This window comes from Suncus etruscus, chromosome 4, assembly GCF_024139225.1.
Source record: "Suncus etruscus isolate mSunEtr1 chromosome 4, mSunEtr1.pri.cur, whole genome shotgun sequence".
Lineage (NCBI taxonomy): Eukaryota > Metazoa > Chordata > Mammalia > Eulipotyphla > Soricidae > Suncus > Suncus etruscus.
In genome coordinates, this window is record NC_064851.1 from 3,986,345 (window position 1) to 4,007,170 (window position 20,826).

At 38.9% G+C, this 20,826-nt stretch overlaps 1 protein-coding gene across 1 annotated transcript in view; it reads left to right on the top strand.

Moving 5' to 3' along the window:
• The window catches only part of LOC126006916 (potassium channel subfamily U member 1-like), a 130,114-nt gene that overhangs the window by 90,046 nt on the left and 19,242 nt on the right, over nt 1-20,826 (top strand). The window contains exons 26-29 of the mRNA XM_049772456.1: nt 4,244-4,468; nt 6,111-6,297; nt 14,837-14,896; nt 20,171-20,310. Coding sequence (XP_049628413.1) covers nt 4,244-4,468; nt 6,111-6,297; nt 14,837-14,896; nt 20,171-20,310 — 612 coding nt within the window. The remainder of the gene's footprint in view (nt 1-4,243; nt 4,469-6,110; nt 6,298-14,836; nt 14,897-20,170; nt 20,311-20,826) is intronic.

Consider the following 20,826-nt stretch of genomic DNA (forward strand, 5'->3'; position numbering starts at 1 on the left):
TTTTAACTGTGACAAATTGACAATGGTATTCTTATCTTGTATTCCAAAAGTACTTTAGTTCATATTTTTTCTTTTAAACACATGCACACATATATCACGTATGCACTCACACTCTTTGTAACTCAGTGTCACTAAATTTCAACTTCTGTACAAACATAATCAGAAAAAAAGAACGTAATCAGAAGCACAAAATTTTTGTATCTTTTATATGGAATAGAAGATAATTGGGTTTTCTGAAACTTGCCAGTTTTGTAGTCATGTTATTTTAAACTGAGCAAAATAAACAAACACTCATTGAGCAGAAAACTGAACATGCTCTCAGTGGGAAGAAAATCTTCAGGAAGGTTTGGAAGTTGGTTGCAGACAGAGTCATCTATCACATAATGCCATCTATAAGACATGGAATCAAACATGCTTCTATTAATTATGATGACATTTTATTATGTTATCTTGCTTGTAATACTTGATTCTATAGTCAACTTGAAGTATAGTTTGGAATAACAACTGTATCTATTAGAATGTTTAGAGAAACTTCTAGTTTTATAAATTCTAAGGATTTTGAAACTTCTGATTAGCCAGAAGAAATATCTAAAATAAAAACCTGAGGGAGACTTTGGATTTCACTTAGTGTGCAAAAGGGTCAACTGGAAATAGTCAATATAAACTCCTTTAAATCAGTAGAGTATCCTCTTCCTGACTTCACTCTCACCACTCTCCCCTTCTCAATTTGGAAATAGTTTTGTGCTACATATCTTTTCAATATGTTGCCTCTCTAGCTAGGCCCAATCACACATTTTTTTTAAATATATCTTGTTTCTAATTGTTTTGTGTGGTACTCAGAAGAGAATTTGTTGTACTTCAGGTGTGTTGCATTAAATATTATTCAAGGCTTCATTACTCAAGTTAAAAGTAATCAGATTAGAGACAATTATTTAGTAGATTTGGTTAAGAGTAGTATCATTAGTATCATTATTTGGGAAAGATTTCCAGACAAGTAGATTAATTTTTCCTATCCAGAGAAACACCTTTGGAATGAAAGTATTTCCCAGAACATGCTTATTTGGAAAACTCCAATGATTGAGATATTAAATGTTCCATATTTATTCTGTTAAATGTCATCCATTGCAGTTTTATAGAAGCTTGTCTCTTAGGCCAGCTAAGAACTGGCCTAAGGAAGAATGCCACATCCATTTGAAATTTTCTGACTCTCTATATGCTCAAGAATATGAATACTCAGACAGGAAGTGGTTATAAACACATTTGATAATGCTTAATAGTTTGATAATGGTTGACATCCTCCACTAAAACAACTAGGAATTCAATGAGATTCAGATTTGACCAATTACTGAATAGGGCCAGAGAAAGAGGTAGCTTAATGACATAAGTACATGTCTTACATTAGAGAGGACTAGATTGATTTTATTCCTGGTACCATATGGTCCCCTGAACACCACCAGGAGTGACTCCAAAGCATAGACTCACCTAGAAGTGAGCCTTGGACATTGTCAGGCACATTCCCCTTCAAAAGAAATAAATAAAACACCAACATCACTAAACAATTAGTGAGCTAAGCACTGCAGAGGTCCATGGCTGCCATGCAGGGCTGGTAGTGCCCGGTGCTACAGGGCACGTAGAAGCCCATGGGCTTGGCTGCTGGGTGGGAGTCTCATGCCCATCCAGGAATGCCAACACTGGCCCAGTACAGAGAGAGAAGAGAGGAGAGAACCTAAGCACACTTTCGATTCCACCTTGAGACTGACTTCTGCACCGGGGAGGCCCTGGAACAAAAAAAAAAAAAAAAAGAAAGAAAGAAAAGGGAATAGATACAAGCAGGTAACATCTCTCTGATGCTTTATCTCTGGACCCCTTGGGGACCAGTAGGTACTACTCTGGTCACTATTCTTTTTTTTTTTTTTTTTTTGAGTCACACCTGGCAGCGCTCAGGGGCTATTCCTGGCTCTATGCTCAGAAATTGCTCCTGGCAGGCTCAGGGGACCATATGGGATGCTGGGATTCGAACCATCGTCCTTCTGCATGAAGGCATGCCTTGCCTCCATGCTATCTCTCCGGCCCCTCTGGTCACTATTCTGGGCCACCTCGAAAAGGTTCAAGTTTTCCCTTTAATACCTGGCATGACAAGGGGGTGTGTCCATGGGCTTGTTCAACAGTCATTCCAGTGGGGGGTATCCAAAGGGCACGTCCAAGTCCACTTGTCATACAAAACATTGTACTTTTAGTCAATTATTTCTGCAGCACATTTGATTACTATTTTAAGCCATTTTAACTGAAAACTGTTGCAGTTCAGAGACGTTAATTAGTATGTTAATTAGCTTTGTCGTCGGCGGCGGGTGGCGAGCCGCGAGAGAGCGATGAGGAGCGTCGGGCGCGACGGCGTCGAGGGGTTGCGTGCGTTCGGGGTGTTCCCCCCGCCGCCCCCTCCTCGCCTCTTCCCTGCGCTCCTGTCTCTCGAGGCCGTCCTTCTCCGTCCTCCTCCCGCTCGCCGAGCGGGCGCGCGCGTCCTGCGTGTCCCCCTCCGCTCAACTGACTCGCCTGGCCCCGTCCGTTTCTCCTCGTCCCTCACTTTCCCGCTCGGGGGCGCGTCGGTTCCGAGGCCGCCGCGGGTGGTCGGTCCGCGTGGTCGGGAGGGTCCTTCGGGGGCGTCGCGCCCTCCCGTCGGCCGTCCCGGACCTAGCCACGCGCGTCCTCTCTTCCACCCGGTCGGTCTCGCTCCCGTTTCGCGCCCCGCCTGGCCCAGGTACCTAGCGCGTTCCGGCGCGGAGGTTTAAAGACCCCTCGGGGGGCAGCCCGTCGTCCGCCCTGGGTCGGGGGCGGATGGGCCCGTTGTGGGGGGGGCTTCGGTCCCCCCTTCCAGTCCCTGGCTCCGGCCCGGCTCTCTCTTCCCTCGCTTCTCCCGCGCGTCCCCCCCCTCGCCCGTCCTGCGCGTCCCGTAAAAAAAAAAAAAAAAAAAAGTATGTTAATTAGCTTTGTAATGCAGCTCATGATAAACCAAAATAAAAACTTATTCAGGACATGTTCCTTTCCAGTTCAATGAGAGATGGATGATATTGGCTTATTTATTGAAAGAAATCAAACATTAGCTTAAAATAAGCTGCCATAATGGTTGTTTTCTTATTTCTAACTTAACTTATTGTGTTTATTAGTCTTCAATGCATGTATGTGTAGGCACAATGAAAAAATTTTTTTATTTTAAGTGATTTCCAACTTAGAAATGTTGGGGAGATGTTAACAAATAGAAATTTGACAATATTTTTGGGTATAATTTAATATTTTGGAGAAAATATAATTCTTCTAAACTTCCAATTATTTTATACTCTTCATGAATTTTTCCCTCTACTTTGAAAAGAATCTATTCAATCTTTTCAGTGCATTGCATTGAACCAATAAAAATTGGTTCTATATGTAATTACTTTTGACCTATAAAAAGACATTTCTATATAGTTCAAACAAATATGTATTTCCATTAGAATGAAATATATGAAAACTATTACATATCATGCCACACAACTAATTTTTAGAAGGCATAGGCTCATCAATAGAATTTTTTCTTTTGTTTGTTTTTTGGGCCACATCCGGTGGCACTCAGGGGTTACTCCTGGCTATCTGCTCAGAAATAGCACCTGGTAATATGGGACACCGGGATTCGAACCAACCACCTTAGGTACTGGATCATCAATAGAATTTGAAATATCATAGTTTCTCACCAAATATTTAAGCATTTATAGTCTAAAAGCATGCAGTGAAAATTAGAAATATTTTCTGTGTTTGATTTCATTATTTTGTACCTAGATAAATGATTGCTGTATAAACTTGAATTTATGAAATCCTGGCAAATAGGAAACTTTAACAAGTGGAATCAGAAGGAACTACACACATATTTTTAAAAGCATAAACAGGGCCAGAAAGAGTTCATTAGCCTTGCATAAAACTACTTGCACCACCTATGATCCTGTGAGTTTTGCCAGGAGTGATTCATAAGCACAGAGCCAAGAGTAACCACTGAGCTCTGCTAAAGTACCCCCGCCTCCCCCCCAAGAAAAGTATACTCATGCCACTATGCCTAAGTTCCATCTTTGATAAGAAAATTGCAAACTTCTATTACATTTGTGTAACAATATTACTGTGGGAGTTATCAGTAAGAAAGAGGGTAGGAGAAAAGACGCCTCTCTGAAGGATTCACATCATGATTCTTAAAATGACTAACCTCTGGCATGCTTATGTTTAGAGAAAGACTGACAAGTTAAAACATGGATTTCAGAACCATGTGGTAGTCTGTATTTTTGGTGATGCACAATCGAGGCTGATGGGACTTCAGAATTTTGTAATGCCCTTAAGAGCCAGCAACTATACTGAACAAGAATTAAAAGATATAGTATTCATTGGCTCTCTGGATTACCTGAAGAAAGAATGGCAATTTCTTGAACATTTTCCTAAACTATTTATTCTTCCTGTGAGTATCATATAAATAATAGTGAATTCTTATAGTGATGACACCATGGTGTTAAGTTTGTAATTATTTGGTAATAATAATAATTAATGAAATTAATTTAGTCATTATGACTCATCATAGCAAATAGTCAAAATAGACCATAAAATTAAGTTTATAGTTTTATCATAGTTATCAGGTAACAGGAATCCTTCTAAGCATTTTGTATATATTTTAATTCATTTAATTTTAAAAATTACTTTGTGGGGGCAGATATTTTAGGACAGGAAAGTAAGTAGCCTGCCCAAGTCCACACATCAGGAGAGTAGAAGATTTTTTTTTTTTTGGGTCACAGCTGGCAGTGCTCAGGGGCTACTCCTGGCTCTATGCTCAGAAATCGCTCCTGGCAGGCTCAGGGGACCATATGGGATGCCAGGATTTGAACCACCAATCTTCCGCATGGAAGGCAAACACTTTATCTCCATGCTATCTCTCCGGCCCCGAGCAGCAGATTTTGAACATAAACTCAAGTACTGTGGTTCTTAAATTTATGCTGAGGAGAGGAGTCACTATGTTTTATGATTATTATTTATGTCATGACATAAATAATTAAATTTATAATAATTTATAAATTTATACATTTATAAATTTATAATCATGACAGAAATAAGTTTCTCTACATCTTTTGAATCTGATTTTGACTTAATGGCCAAACGCAAGACAACATTGGCCAGTCTTTATGCTCTAACATTCCACATTTTCTGCATGTGTCTTTTATAGAAAGTAATTCACTATGTTACTTGGTAGAAATTCACTATGTTACTTGGTAGAAATATAAATATAAAGAATCAGGCTTACTTGTTTGAGAAATGAATCAATTATTCATCTGTGGCATCATGACTGTCACTATATTTGTTTCTAAACCCTCATCGGTTTATATTCCATTGTTTACTATCAAGCTCCTGGATAAAAACAAACAAATCAATATGCTGTATGAATGGTTACCAAGGCATTTTACTTTTATAAAGTAATGCTGGCAATATTTAAAAAAATATTTTATCAAATGTCATGAATGATTTTATTTTACTTATTTCTTAAGAAAAGTAGACATAAAGTTCCTATTTCCCTTCCATTATTTTAGTCCAAAGAAAGGAAAAACATAAAATGATCTAAAGTCTCCAGAGCTTCTAGCATTAACTTTGATCAATATTAGAGTCTAATCTTGCTGGAGATAGACTAAATCTGTCCTTTTTTTTTTTCACTAAAGGAAAGAAGTAATACTACTCTGTTAGTTCATCTTGGGAAAAGTATCATCTAGAAAGAAAGAGTGAGAATGTAAAATATGCCTTTAGATTCATAACGTTTTACTCTTAAATTTTTGACTTCACTTTTACCTTTACTTGATTCTCTTTTTTCCATGTGAGTCACATAAATGGTCTTTTTGGTGCTCTCCAGACTTAATCCTTTGAAACCTTCAAACAATAAAATACAATACAATACAATCAATAAAATATTGATGAGTGATTATGTTAAGTTGTCAATGATCAGGAAATGCTATCGTAAAACCAAGTCAATGTAGGCTGGACCTCCTATGGTCATCAGGATAAACCATGACATAAATCTCTCTATTTGGCATTTCCTCCTAAACCTGGTTTTCTTTCTTTAGGGATCAGCACTTTATACTAAAGATCTTTTTGCAGTCAACATCGACAAATGTTCCATGTGTGTTATTCTACCTTCCACATCAGAGTCATCAAGAAGTGCAACTTTGGTAGACTCAGAGAACATCTTGGCTACCCTCAATATCAAATCATTTAAGTTTTTTCCTACTTCACCCACAACCATGGAGAGATGTAAGAACACCATTCCAACAGAAAGTGGCTAGGGATAATGGAATAAGGGAGAAATTTAAGTCCTCTCTTATTGAATACAGTTTTATATTTATGTCTCCTATGACCTCTTTAAGCTATATATTTTGATATATAATCATATTTTGCTATATAATGACACTTCAATCATTAGAAATATAAACCAATAAAAATGATATATTCTGGAAAGAATGAACCTAACATTGTCTTACTGTGTTAAGAAAAAAAATGGAACTTTAAGTATTGTTATTGTTGATGTTAATCAAATATCAATAAATATAGTAAACAGAATTTAGTGATAAATGATAATGTAGATTAATCATCTATTGTCATTGTATCTTCTAGATATCTAAGTTGCTATTAGTTTCATGGCTAAAATTTATGTCTAAAATTATGTCTAATATTATGTCTAAAATCAACTCTGTGAAGTCTTTTTCAATTTTGGGGGGCAGAGCTATAGCACAGCAGGTAGGGCATTTATCTTGCACACAGCCAATCCGGGTTCAATCCCTGACATCCAATACGGTCCCCAGAGCCTACCAGGAACAATTCCTGAATGCAAATACAGGAGAATCTCTGAGTGCCACCAGGATGGCCCAAAAACCAAAAACTTAAAATCCTTTCCGATTTCTGTAGACTAAAATAATAATTTACTTCAGATTAGAAAGAGATGGTGAAAATTCTGGATATTTTTTAGGACACCTATAGTATTATTACCTTTGTATTCTCTCTGTCCTAAAATAATTAGTCATTTAGATGTTTGACATAGTAATTAATTGAAACAAAAAGAGCAATGAGCTGTGTTATTGAGGAATTCCATATAAATTACCTAAACTGTGCATTAATGAATCTTCAGTATATTACAAATACAATTATGATTCTAATCTTTTCTCAATATTGGAAAATATTTATATATTAGGACAATTGTATGAAATATAATTTTTGTACATAAAAATTTCTTTTTTGAAATAAAATCTTTACTTACGCACCATTATTACAAGCATGATTGTAGTGGGGTTTCAGTCATAAACAGAACACTTCCCTTCACCAGTGCAACCTTCCCGCTACAAATGCCTCCCTCCGACTTCCCCTATCCTTGCCTGTATTCAAGACTGGCATTCTGGGCCCGGAGAGATAGCACAGCGGCATTTGCCTTGCAAGCAGCCGATCCAGCACCAAAGGTGTTTGGTTCGAATCCCGGTGTCCCATATGGTCCCCCGTGCCTGCCAGGAGCTATTTCTGAGCAGACAGCCAGGAGTAACCCCTGAGCATCGCCGGGTGTGGCCCAAAAAAAAAAAAAAAAAAAAAAAAAGACTGGCATTCTATTTTTTTCATTCATTAACATTGCCATGCTAGTTGATAGCATAGTTATTTCCCTAACAGCACTCACCACTCTTTGTGGTGAACTTCATGTTGTGAGTAGGTCTTTCAGGCCCGTAACTCTATTGTCTCTTTTTGGGAATGTTTCTGTTTCTTGTTTTTCTTGGGAAAACCAAAAAGGACTAGCAATTGATCCTCTTTAAAGGTGTGAAAGAATTCACTAGTTCATCTGGGTCTGGACTTTTGATTTTGAGAAGCCTTTGGATTACCATATCAGTTTTCTCAATTACGATAGGTATGTTCAAGTATTCAGATTATCTTAGTTTCACGTTGGGAGATTTTAGGACTCCAAGAATGTATCCATTTCTTCCAGATACTCATTTTGTGGCATAATGTTTCACAATTTAAAATCTGATTACTCTTTGAATTTTTGTAGTAAAAGCTTGTATGACATCACCCTTTAGATTTCTGATAATGTTTATTGTTTCTCTCTCTTTCCCTTACTTTGTGAGTCTTAGTTTATTGGTCTTGTCTTTTAAATATCTTTATTTAAACACCTTGATTACAAATATGATTGTAGTTGGGTTTCAGTCATGTAGAGAACACCCCCCTTCACTGTGCAATGTCCCAAATCTCCCTCCTCCCACCCCATTTCCACCTGTACTCTAAACAGGCTTTCTACTTTCCTCGTTCATTCACATTGTTATGATAGTTCTCAATGTAGTTATTTCTCTAACTGCACTCATCACTCTTTGTGGTGAGCTTCATATCATGAACTGGACCTTCCAGCCCTCCTCTCTTTTGTCTCTGAGAATTATTGCAAAAATATCTTTTATTTTTCTTAAAACCCATACATGAGTGAGACTACTCTGTGTCTATCTCTCTCCCTCTCACTTATTTCACTCAGCATAATAGATTCCATGTACAGCCACATATAGGAAAATTTCATGACTTCATCTCTCCTGATGGCTGCATAATATTCTATTGTGTATATGTACCATAGTTTCTTTAGCCTAAAATTCATCTGTTGAAGGGCATCTTGGTTATTCAGAGGCTATGGTAAATAGTGCTGCAAGGAATATAGATGTGAGGAAGGAATTTTTGTATTGTATTTTTATGTTCCTAAGGTATATCCCTAGGAGTAGTATAGCTGGTTTATGAGAGCTCAATTTCCAGTTTTTGGAGGAATCTCCATATCGCTTTCCATAAAGGTCAGATTAGATGGCATTCCCACCAGCAGTAAATAAGAGTTCCTTTCTCTCCAATCTACACCAGAACTGCTTGTTCTCATTCTTTGTGATGTGTGCCAATCTCTGTGGCATGAGATGGTACCTCATAGTTGTTTTGATTTGCATCTCCCTGTTGTTTTAATGCCTATATTGACTGTTAGACCAAAAATTGCCTTATTACCTCTTAGATATAACCTTGTGTCTCTCTCCCGCTGCAGTAGAAAATCAGACACTGCCTTCACCCTAGCCTTATTGAGAGGCCTGGGTGTTATTGGTGTGAGCACAGAAATTTATTCATTGGTTCATACTCTAAAATCTGTTAATGCCTTATAACTGTTGTTAGAAATGTTTACAAACTTAAAAGAAGTTTACACTACTTAACACACTGTTGAATCCCTAGCAGAGATAGTGTAGAAAAACCGCTGTGGTTTAAATTTGACATTTTTTGAGGGAGGGGGAAATTTGTGTCATCCTTATAGTAGAATGTTGCTTTTTTAAAATAAACTTGGCTTAGTTAAAGATAGCATTAGACTTGTGGAAGAAAGTCTAGAGGATAGAAATAGACAGAGGGATTAAGATGAGTCCTGACATAAAAATTGGTCCTTTACCTCATCCTGGCTGTCCAAGCTGCTGCCTAATTTGGTCCTTTCATTGGCTTTTTGCTACTTTTTCCTTTGGCCCCTAGGCATTCCGTCGCCTCACAAGATTTGTTAAGAATCAGGTTAATGAGATTACCCTAATGTTCAGTGTAGGTCCAATATCAGTGGCTCTCTTAAATGCACCCCGAAGGACATGAAGCTATGGATAAACCTATGCTTCAACTTCTGAGCTTTAAGGAGTTTTGAGTATCTGGCTAAATGCCCCTGCTCGCTCTGCTCCTGGCTGTGGAGATGCTCATGACGGGGATAGCTTGGTGCCAGTGTCTGGGTGCAAACATGGCATTCCTAATATTTTGCACGCAAAAACTTTTAATTTGGTCTCTTGTTGCCATGTCCAGAACTGGAAGCCCACCAAAGTAACCTAAGACAGGCACTCCACCCATTTTGCTCTTTTTCTTTTATTATTACAGAAAAGGGGGGACTACGGGGAGCCTAGCTGATGGAACCTAGAACAAAGGACACCTCAGAAATCCCTGACCTTGTCACCCACGTGACCAGAGGCGCCCATGCCCTGAGAACAAAGGAAATAGACAAATACTAAAGTAATTCAAAGCAGCCCAATACATCCAGCCAGAAAGAAAATCATAGAGCAACTTGCCTTTGTGTTAGCAAAAGATTAATATGTTTACAGCTGGTTTTTTATTTATGCTTGCTGAGTACAATTGATAGAACCCTGTTTGAATCTTGTGCTTTCAGTATAAACATGTGCTCTCTACCTCTTTACCCCTCCCTATTACCTGCCCCCAGCTTATGCTAATGAGTGCTTGCAATTGTAATTGGTGGAAAACCTGTAACACCCCCTGACGTATTTCAGCCCTTAAAAGCTGATCTCCCCGGCAATAAATCCCTTTTGAACAGCATGTGTTGTCTTGAGGACTTTTCTTACTAACTTCTCAAGGTTTTCTTCACAGATCGGTTCTGCTCGGGCAAACCCACGAATTACTAGCGACCTTCATTTCCACACCCCTGCGGGTCGGGGGTCCCCCACGGAAGGTTGCAATTAGATTTTTTCTTGTAAAGTTCTGTCAGTGCCTTGTATATTTAGGAGATTAGCCCCTTATCTGATAGGTATTGGGTGAATAGTTTCTCCCACTCAGTGGGTGGCTATTATATCTTGGGCACTATTTCCTTTTTTGGTGCAGAAGCTTCTCATCTTAATATATTCCCATCTGTTTGTCTCTGCTTTCACTTGTTCAGAGAGTGTTGGGTTTCCATTTCATTGATTTCTGCTCTAAGCTTTGTTATTTCCTTCTGTCTCCTTATTTTTGATTCCCTTTGTTAATCATTTTCTAATTTTATAAGCTGCGTAATTAAGCTAGTCAGATATGCCCCTTCTTCCTTCCTGATGTGTGCTCACAGAGCTAAAATTTTTTCTCAGTACCACTTTTGCTGTGTCCCATAGATACTGATAATTTGTATCTTCATTGCCATTTGTTTCCAGAAAAGTTTTGATTTTCTCTTTGCTTATATCTCCGACCCACTTGTTGTCCAGTAGTAGGCTGTTTAATTTCCAGTTGTTAAAGTTTTTTTTTTCTGTATCCCTTTGTAGTTCACATCTAATTTTAGAGTCTTGTGGTCAGCAAAGGTAGCTTGCAAAATTTCTATCCTCTTGATTTTATGGAGGTATGTTTTATGTGCCAGCATGTGGTCTATCCTGGAAAATGACCCATGTACATTGGAGAAGAATATATATTCAGGTTTCTGGGGATGGAGTGTCTTATATATATATCTACTAGGCCTCTTTCTTCCATTTATCTTTTCAGGGCTAGTATATTTTTGTTGGGTTTCAGTCTGGTTGACCTACAAGTGTTGACAGGGCAGTATTGAAGTCTCCCACAATTATTGTGTTGTTATTATTATTATTATTATTATTGTTATTTTGTTTTTGGGCCACACCCGGTGGTGCTGAGGGGTTACTCCTGGCTGTCTGCTCAGAAATAGCTCCCGGCAGGCACAGGGACCATATGGGACACCGGGATTCAAATCAACCACCTTTGGTCCTGGATTGGCTGCTTGCAAGGCAAACGCCGCTGTGCTATCTCTCCAGGCCCTCACTCTTTTTTTTGTTTTATTATTGATGTTCTCTTTCAAATTTGTCAATAATTGTTTAAGATATTTTGCTGGTATCTCATTGGGTGTATATATGTTTAGTAGTGAAATTTCTTGTTGCACACATCCCTTTATAGTACAAAGTGTCCATCTTTGTCTCGTACAACTTTTGAGTCTAAAGTTTGTGTCATCTGATGTTAATATGGCCACCCCAGCTTTTTTATGGGTGTTGTTTGCTTGGATAATTTTCCTCCAGCCTTTGATTTTGATTCTATGTTTGTTCTATCAGGTGTGTTTCTTGTAGGCAACAGAAAGTTGGGTTCTTCTTTTTGATTCATTTAGCCACTCTGTGTCTCTTTACTAGTGCTTTTAGTCCATTGACAGTGAGGGAGATGATTGTCATGGGATTTAATGTCATCTTTGTGTATAAGTTTAGTGTGTCTGTTGGTCTGTCTTGTCTTAAAGTAGACCTTTCAGTTTTTCCTTTAAGGCTGGTTTTGCATCTGTAAAGTTTCTGAGCTGTTGCTTATCTGTGAAGCTATGTATCCTTCCTTTAAACTGGAACATGAGTCAGGCTGGGTGCAGTATTCTAGGTGAAGCCTCTATTTTATTCAGTTTTGTCACAATATCCCACCACTGTCTGGCCTTGAGAGTTTCTTGTGGCATGTCTGCTGTAAATGTTATGGATACTCCTTTGAATGTAATTTCCCTTTTTGATCTTTCTGCTTTTAGTATTCTATCTCTATCTGTAGGATTCATCATTGTGACTAGAATGTGTCTTGGGTGTTTTTCTTTGAGTCTCTTTTAGCTAGTACTCTTTGGGCATGCAGGATTTAATTGCATGCAGTTGTTAGCTCTGGAAGTTTTTTGTGATGAAGTCTTTGATTGTTGATTCTTCCTGTGGATCCCCTTCCTGGGCCTCTGGGACTCCAATGATTCTTAAGTTGTTTCTGTTGAGTTTATCCAAGACTTTTATTTTTATCTGTTCACATTCATTGAGTACTTTTTCCATTGTCTGATCATTTGCCTTAAATTTCGTTTCCAATTTCTTCTGTTGTATGAGCTGTTCTGCATTTCATATTTCCAGTTCACTGATTCTGTCCTCGGCTGCTTGTTACCTTGTTGGAGAGGTTTTTCATTGAGGTTTTCAGTTTAGCTACTGTGTTTTTTAGATCTGTTATTTCAATTTGGAGTTTTCTGATTCCTGTGTTTGTGTTCAGTTCAGCTAGAGCTATGTTTTGTTTTCTTTTTCTTCCACCATGATGATCTTCCATATTTCTATTCTAAAATCCTTACCAGAGAGAGTAATCAGATGTCTGGTATTTTTTGGGTCATCACAGCTATCATCTTCATTCTCTGTGCATAGTGTTTGCCTGCGAGGTTTCCCCATTGCCACGCTTGTAGTGTGATTTTTTTTTCTGAGTGTTATGGTTGGGTTCATAAGTTAGAAAGAGCTCTCTGGCACGAAGCAAAGTTGAGCAGCCACGTGCTTTTCTGGGGCCTCTAGGAGACAGTTTTTGCTGAGCCCTTCCTGGCCCTCTCAGGAGTGCTTCAGGAGAGAGAAGAAAAGAGAAACATGCAAAGCCGACAGGTCCCCTCAGCTTCTCCCAGTCGCCATTTTCACACCAGGGCTATATCCTTCCCGCCTGCCTTCACAGACAAAGGAGTCACCTCTCTTCCTGGCACCTCTGGTAGCTGGTTTTCACTCCATCTTTTTCTCATCATTTGTTAAGTACATACTTAAGTCATTCTACATATTATTCTTCCTCCACCACATACTTGGCTCGGTAAACCATGTATTCTTTACATATTTCACCATCTTCCAAAATAGAAGTACATTTTTGTTTTTTGATTTTTGAGTCACACCTGATAGCACTCAGGGGTTACTCCTGGCTCCAGACTCAGAAATCACTCCTGGCAGGCTCGGGGGACCATATGGGATGCCGGGATTTGAACCACCGTCCTTCTGGATGCAAGGCAAATGCCTTACCTCCGTGCTATCTCTCCGGCCAGAAGTGCGTTTTAATTATAAGTAGAATTGTAGCTTTCAATTATTTCCCTAATTACGGAACATTATCAAAACATTTCTAGAAATAAACCAAGGAATTTCATTGTATAACTTATGATAAGATAAATGTATATGTTCTTGTCTTTCATGTGTTTATTCCAGGTTCAATCCCACATATGGTTCCCTGAGCCCTGTGAGGAGTAATTATTGAGTGCAGAGCCAGGAATAAGCCCCCCAACACTGCTGGGTGTAGGCCAATTAACTAAAGCCAACCTTCTTTTTTCTTCCTTTACATATTTTGTGTACCATTGGGACTTAAACTCTAGTATCATGCTGGATTTTAATACTCTCCATAGTTCCCTACATGGCAAAGTTGCATCTCAGTCTAGTGCAATGTGCCAGATCTTTGGAGTAAAAAGTCACAAAAGTCAATCTCTTTCCTGAATTAGGAGAGAAATCTATATTATATTGAAAAAATAAAATGTCTTTTATGTGACCTTCCGTTCCCAAAGTATTCTGAGTTGAAGCAGGCCTTAGGCTGTAAGTTCTATTGAAAAAAATTAAAACGAAGGCATAAGCCGAAACTGTGTGGGAGAGGGTCTCAAAGACAAAAATAGCTTTGGGAGGCAAAAACCAGTTGTAGCATCCTCAAAAATTTGCAGAAAGCAACTGTATTTATTTATAGTTTACTGTATTGGCATATGGATATGGTTTTAAGCACTGCCTGTCCGAGCCACTATCCACTATCTATGGATAATTATCAAGAATAATCTCAGGTTGGAGTAATAGTGCAGTGGTAGGGCATTTGCCTTGCACGCGGCTGACACAGGATGGACAGCGGTTCGATCCTCCAGCGTCCATGTTGCCCCCCAAACCAGGAGTAATTTTTGAGCTCGTAGCCAGGAGTAACCCGAATGTCACCGGGTGTGGCCCAAAAACAAAACAAATAAAAGAATAATCATATTTACCTATACAATGTAAGAAGCTATTGGGAGAATCTTACTTCTTTAGTACTTTATATAAACTCCCTTTAGAATATACACAGTGACCATTACATGTCTCAAAAGGATATAGGGTAAATGCCCAAGCAGAAATTTTTCTAAATATAGAAGATATAATATTCAGATATAAGGCTAATTTTGCTAAGATAAAAGTCAATTGACACAATTGGCACAATCTGGGTAAAAACCCTTGTCAAGTTTCATAAGTAACTAGTTAGTACTTTCTGATCTCCTCTTTGTTATTTTGTATATCTGCAGTTTCACCACAGTTGGGAAGAAAGGGCAAATTCCGAAGAGTCCCTGCCCTCACAGAACTGAGTAAGTAGAGTTTTGAGAACAAAACTTAGGAGCTAGAGAGATAGTCTAGTGGGTAGGTTACTTACCTTGCATGTGGCCAACCTGGGATTGATCCCTCAAATCTCATATGGCTCTATAAACACTGCCAGGAGTAATTCATGTGTGTGGCCAATTTGGGATCAATCCCTCAAATCTCATATGGCCCTAAAAACACTGCCAGGAGTAATTCATGTGTGCATAGTCAAGAATAACTCCTGAGCATTGCCTTGTGTGGCTCTCAAACAAACAAAAAACCAAAAAGAAAAAATCAAGGAGTAAAACTTTGTGGTTCATAACTCATGTGTCACTGTTCTTTCAAGTTAGAGGACCAAGACATTAAAATGGGGCTAAGAGATTATTCATTGCTTGCTGGAATACACACTTGTTCTTCTTATTAATGATACAATCTAGAATCTGTATGACTGCTGTCAAGTTGTAGAAACAGTGCCTGCCTTCTCCACTCTTCCAGTTAATAGAGAAGTGTTGAATTAACTGGTTCAGTCTACTTAGAAAGTATTCTGTGGAAGAAGTCATAGGCTTGTAGTACTTTCTCCCATATTCCACCCTTCCCTTCCTATAACTATTATCTTCTCAAGCATCCTTATCTCATAGGGAAAGCAAAGTGAGTGAGAAATTTGGGGGATATGATTTTCCAGACACACTCACTCTTGGAGTCTTTAAGTCTTCTACTTTGGTTTCTCTCCCAATCCTTCAGTAGAGCTGTACTCTACTAAAATTCAAGCAGAAATAACTAATAGATCATCATCATCATCATCATCATCATCATCTTCTTCTTTTTTTTTTTTACCAGTACCTATGGAAAAATAACAAGTCTGAAAGAATTCTAGGTATGAAGGTCTCTAGGGGCCAAAGTAAGGTCAGGGATGTTACCCGTTCATACACAAGGGTGTACTTGTGAGGCACTGAGGCTACACTAGGATTTAATACCAATAATAATTAGTGGAAAATGTAAGAAACACCCACCAGGGGGCCGGGCGGTGGCGCTCGAGGTAAGGTGCCTGCCTTACCTGCGCTAGCCTAGGAGACGGACCGCGGTTCGATCCCCCGGCGTCCCATATGGTCCCCCAAGCCAGGAGCGACTTCTGAGCGCATAGCCAGGAGTAACCCCTGAGCGTCACCGGGTGTGGCCCAAAAACCAAAAAAAAAAAAAAAAAGAAACACCCACCAGGGAATCATTAGACACAGATTGCATCCACTCAAAAATGAACATCTGCTATTAGTACCTGAAAAATGCTTTGAAAAAAAAATTTTTTTTGGTTTTTGGGTGACACCCGGCAGCGCTCAAGGGTTATTCCTAGCTCTGTGCTCAGAAATCACCCCTGGCAGGTTTGTGGGACCACATGGGATGCTGGGATTCGAACCAATGACCTTCTGCATGAAAAGCAAACGTCTTACTTCCATGCTATCTCTTCGGCCCCTAAATTTTTTTTTATTAAATATATTTTTTATTTAAGTAAATGATCATATTTGGGTTACAGTCATAACCAGAACACCCCCCTTCACCAGTGCAACGTTACCCTCTCCCCCCTTCCCATCCCCTGCCTGTATTTGACACAGGCATTCTACTATAGTAATTTGTTTTAAGTTCAGTAAGTTGTATTTTTTTCCTTAAAGGATAAGAGTAAAAAAATATAGTAAAGGTGTGATAGTGGCAATCACCAATGTTTGCATAGGTTCAGAAAAATGGAGAAAATGGAAAAAAAATCCTTGACCTGATTACAAAAAGGCCCACCCTTCTCACCCCAGAAGTTTATTGGCATAAGACAGACTCTGGGTTCCAGGCATACCAGTCTATCCAACTCCAGTCATTCTCAAGGTCCCGGTGAAACTTTTTCACACTTTAGCTATAGTTGGTATCAGACTTTTATATTTAAAGACTCTGGATTCTGTGTATTTCTTCTGTTGATGTCAGGCTGATGTGGAGCATCCTCTAGTTTCAGCATGTCATTAATTGCAGAGCGATCTGCTCTGCATGCAGATTGTTGCTGAGTCGCCTGGGTGTTGGGAGTACTCTTTGGAGTAAGTCAATGCCAAAGCAGTGGTAGGTCTTCTCTGGTAGAGGCTTAGATCCTGGGAATGTTAAAGACAATTGTGGTTGTTTCCATAGTTCAGGTGTGTGTGGGCGATGCCCATTCTCTGAGGCCTGAGCCAAATCATTATGCCAATGTTCAGGGTAAAAGGCCTAATTACATTACAAAATTTGTGTTCCCATCTCTATTAGATAAGAACTTGTTTGCATATGTATTATTTTCCCCTTTTAATGTGCCTATGCAAAAGAGAAGCAATGCCACAAGATATTGTTGGTACATCTGGGGTCGGTCCCTAAATTTGTAATAATTATTTTACATTTGGACTACCAAAGCTGCATGAGCCATAATAATATTTAATAAATATAATAAATAAAATAAAATAATAATAAATAATAACTTATTTATTATAAATAAAATAAAGATACCCTAAATTAAGAAGTAAGGAAATAAAGATGAACTATTAGGCACAAGCATTTCTTGATTTGAGTAACTACAAAGCAATAAGGAATCAGTCTGGTGATCTTGGATTCTAAACCAAATAACCCTTCAAATTTAATCTATAAATATCTCAGAGTACTTGCTCAGATTGGTACCTTCAGCCCATTTTTAGCCACATTGAAACTGTCCATTTTTACATTATTTTAAAATTTTCTAACCCTTTGAACAATCTGTAGTTCTGTGGTACACACACAATAATTATATTTAATAGAAGAATATCATGTAATCCAAGAGGTTGGGAAGAGGTTCTTAAACTTCTCATTGGTCCAGAAGAGCACCTGGTCATTTCTCAGAGACTTTCATATTTGTTCAACTGAATTAAGAGTCTCTGGCACCAGACAGTCCTTTTTTAGATAAACCCAGTAAGTCAATCCACATTTTCTTGACAAGCTGCTATAGGTCACACTATTGCTATTGGGCCCACATGGTACAAGATTTGTACCATGGTACATTTGTCTGTGTGGGTAAATGGCAAAAAATGACAAATGTATAATTTACCAAGAGTTAGACAAGGTCAGCTGGGATGAGTTTGTATTGAGAGGTGGTTATATAAAAAGAGAAAAGTATGTAGAAATACAAAATGTGGGTTCCTTATATTTATACCCTGATCATTCTTATTTTATTTATATGTTTTTGGTTTTTGGGCCACACCCAGTGATGCTCAGGGGTAACTCCTGGATATGCGCTCAGAAATTGCTCCTGGCTTGGGGGGGCCATATAGGATGCCACCGGTTCTAACCACTGTCCATTCTAGGTTAGCACGTGCAAGGCAGACGTCCTACTGCTTATGCCATGGCTCTGCCTCATTCTTATTTTATAATAAGATTATAATTATAATAAGATTATAGTTATTAGAGGCCAGAGTGGGAGCGCAGCAGTAGGACATTTGCCTTGCACACAGTTGACCCAGAATGGACCTCGGTTCGATCCCAAGCATCTCATATGTTCCCCCAAGCAAGGAGCGATTTCTGAGCACATAGCCAGGAGTAACCCCTGAGTATCACCTGGTATGGCCCAAAACCCCCCAAAATATGGTTATTAGAAGGAAATGATTCACTAGTGCCATTTCCCTCACCATTATGTAAAAATGAAATGAACTAAAGACTAAATAAGCCTTAGAAATGTTTTTGGAGTCTGTGAAGCAGATTTGTTTAGATGTGCAATACGGCTGTCCAAGATTGTGAAAGGTCAAAAACTACATGTAGCTTTTAGATTAACAAGGGAGCCTTCCCGTTTCCTGGATACCATTAGAAGGCATAAGATCACCACATGAGTGAAAATATGTATAACTTTCACCACATAGCTGTGACTGGAATTGTCTTTACTTTTCAGTGATGGATGAGTAACTTTTCATTTCCAGAGGTGACATGCAGAATCACAAGTGAAACCCATACCTTTCATGAGGTACCTTATGAGTGAGGACCCCTGAGTTTAGGAAGCCAGAGTCTTTGGATGGACAGTAAGAAGACATCTTTGTTCCAGAAATAGACATTATTTCCATCCATCTCTGTCTAAAGAAAATGATAAAATTTTCTTATAAACTTTTTTTCCTTATAAACTTTTAATAATGACCATCAACAGCATCTAGAAGCTTTCTGAATATGTAAAATCTCAGGCCCCCACAATCAACGATGGATTAGAATCTTCTATGAAGCACTTTTAAAATTAAAATTAAAATTTCTGTGTTCAGGGCCGGAGAGATAGCATGGAGGTAAAGCGTTTGCCTTTCATGCAGGAGGTCATCGGTTCGAATCCCGGCGTCCCATATGGTCCCCCGTGCCTGCCAGGAGCAATTTCTGAGCCTGGAGCCAGGAATAACCCCTGAGCACTGCCGGGTGTGACCCAAAAACCACAAAAAAAAAAAATTTCTGTGTTCAACTAAGTCTAGTCTAAAAATTCACAAAGAATAAAAAAGAATATTTGTGATTATCATGTTCAATCATATTTCTCTTAAGACCTGGTGGCACTCGGGTTACTCCTGGCTCTGCACTCAAATTTACCCTTGGCAGGCTCAGGAGACCATATGAAATGCCAGGGATTAAACACAGGTTGGCTCTGGGTTGGCCATGTGCAAGGCAAATGCCCTACCACTGTGTTATCGCTCTGGTCCCATATTACTCGTTAGTTCAATTATTGAGATTTCTTCTCCCTAACTTATTTTACTTACAAATTATTCTATTAAAAGATATATAAGGGTAAAGATTGGGAAATTTTCTGGAGAAAGAAATCTGAAGTTTAAAGATATTCCCTTGGGGGGGCCAGAGTGGTGGCGCAAGGGGTAAAGTGTCTGCCTTGCCCGCGCCAGCCTAGGATGGACCTCGGTTTAATCCTCCAGCGTCCCATATGGTCCCTCAATCCAGGAGGTATTTCTGAGTGCAGAGACAGGAGTAGCCCCTGAGCATCACCAGGTATGACCCAAAAACTAAAAAAAAAAAAAAAAAGATAATCCTTGGAAATAAGGAATATATAAAACGTGTCTTATATAAGTGTTCACAGGGTATAGGAAGTGCAGAATGGTATTGTGGACTGAGAGGTGGGAGACATGGAAATTAAAAACTATATGCAGAGTAGGGGCAGAAGCCACATTTATACCAAAGTAGGCTTTAAATGTTGGATTAAGTGGTTAATCCTTGATTTCTTTGGCAATTGTGTGTCATAATATTCTTATATTATCTTCTTGACTTTTCATTTGACTTTCGCCTTTCAGAAAATCCTTCCAACATTCATTTTATTGAACAACTTAGTGGAATGGAAGGGCTTTTTCCAGGGACAAACCTACATCTCAGCACTGCCTTTGCAACAGGCACTGTCTTCTCTGGCAATTTCTTGGACTCCCTCCTGGCCTCAGTAAGTACAGATGAACAGGGGAGACCTAGAAGACTTTTGAGTCTTATCACTTGAATAGACTATTATAATGCACAATAATTCTAAATGCCCTTTGATTTAAGAGAGAAAGAAAAAGTTCTCTCACATACAAGATTTTACCTTTTCTCATAACCCACTGGCAATGAAGCAAAAATTTTACACTTTCCAATTTAAATTCTGAGTCTCTTGAATCAGGAACCCTTGATGATTAGAGGAATGATAACATAAACAAATAGTGTCTGACATTCGACTCCAAGTGTTTCTGGAAAATGAATCTCTGTGATGCTAAAGATGATGAGATTCTTCTTCAAAATATTTCCAAAAGATAAGGAATGCTTACCTTCCGGAAATGCTCCTAGAATGCATGGAGCCCCCTTTCATCCAGACTCCGCATATAGTCCCAGGAGTGATTTCTGAGCACAGAATCAGGAATAAGCCCTGAAAAATACTGGTTGAGACATAATCCATCACCAACACCACCCCTGCAAAATCAAAATA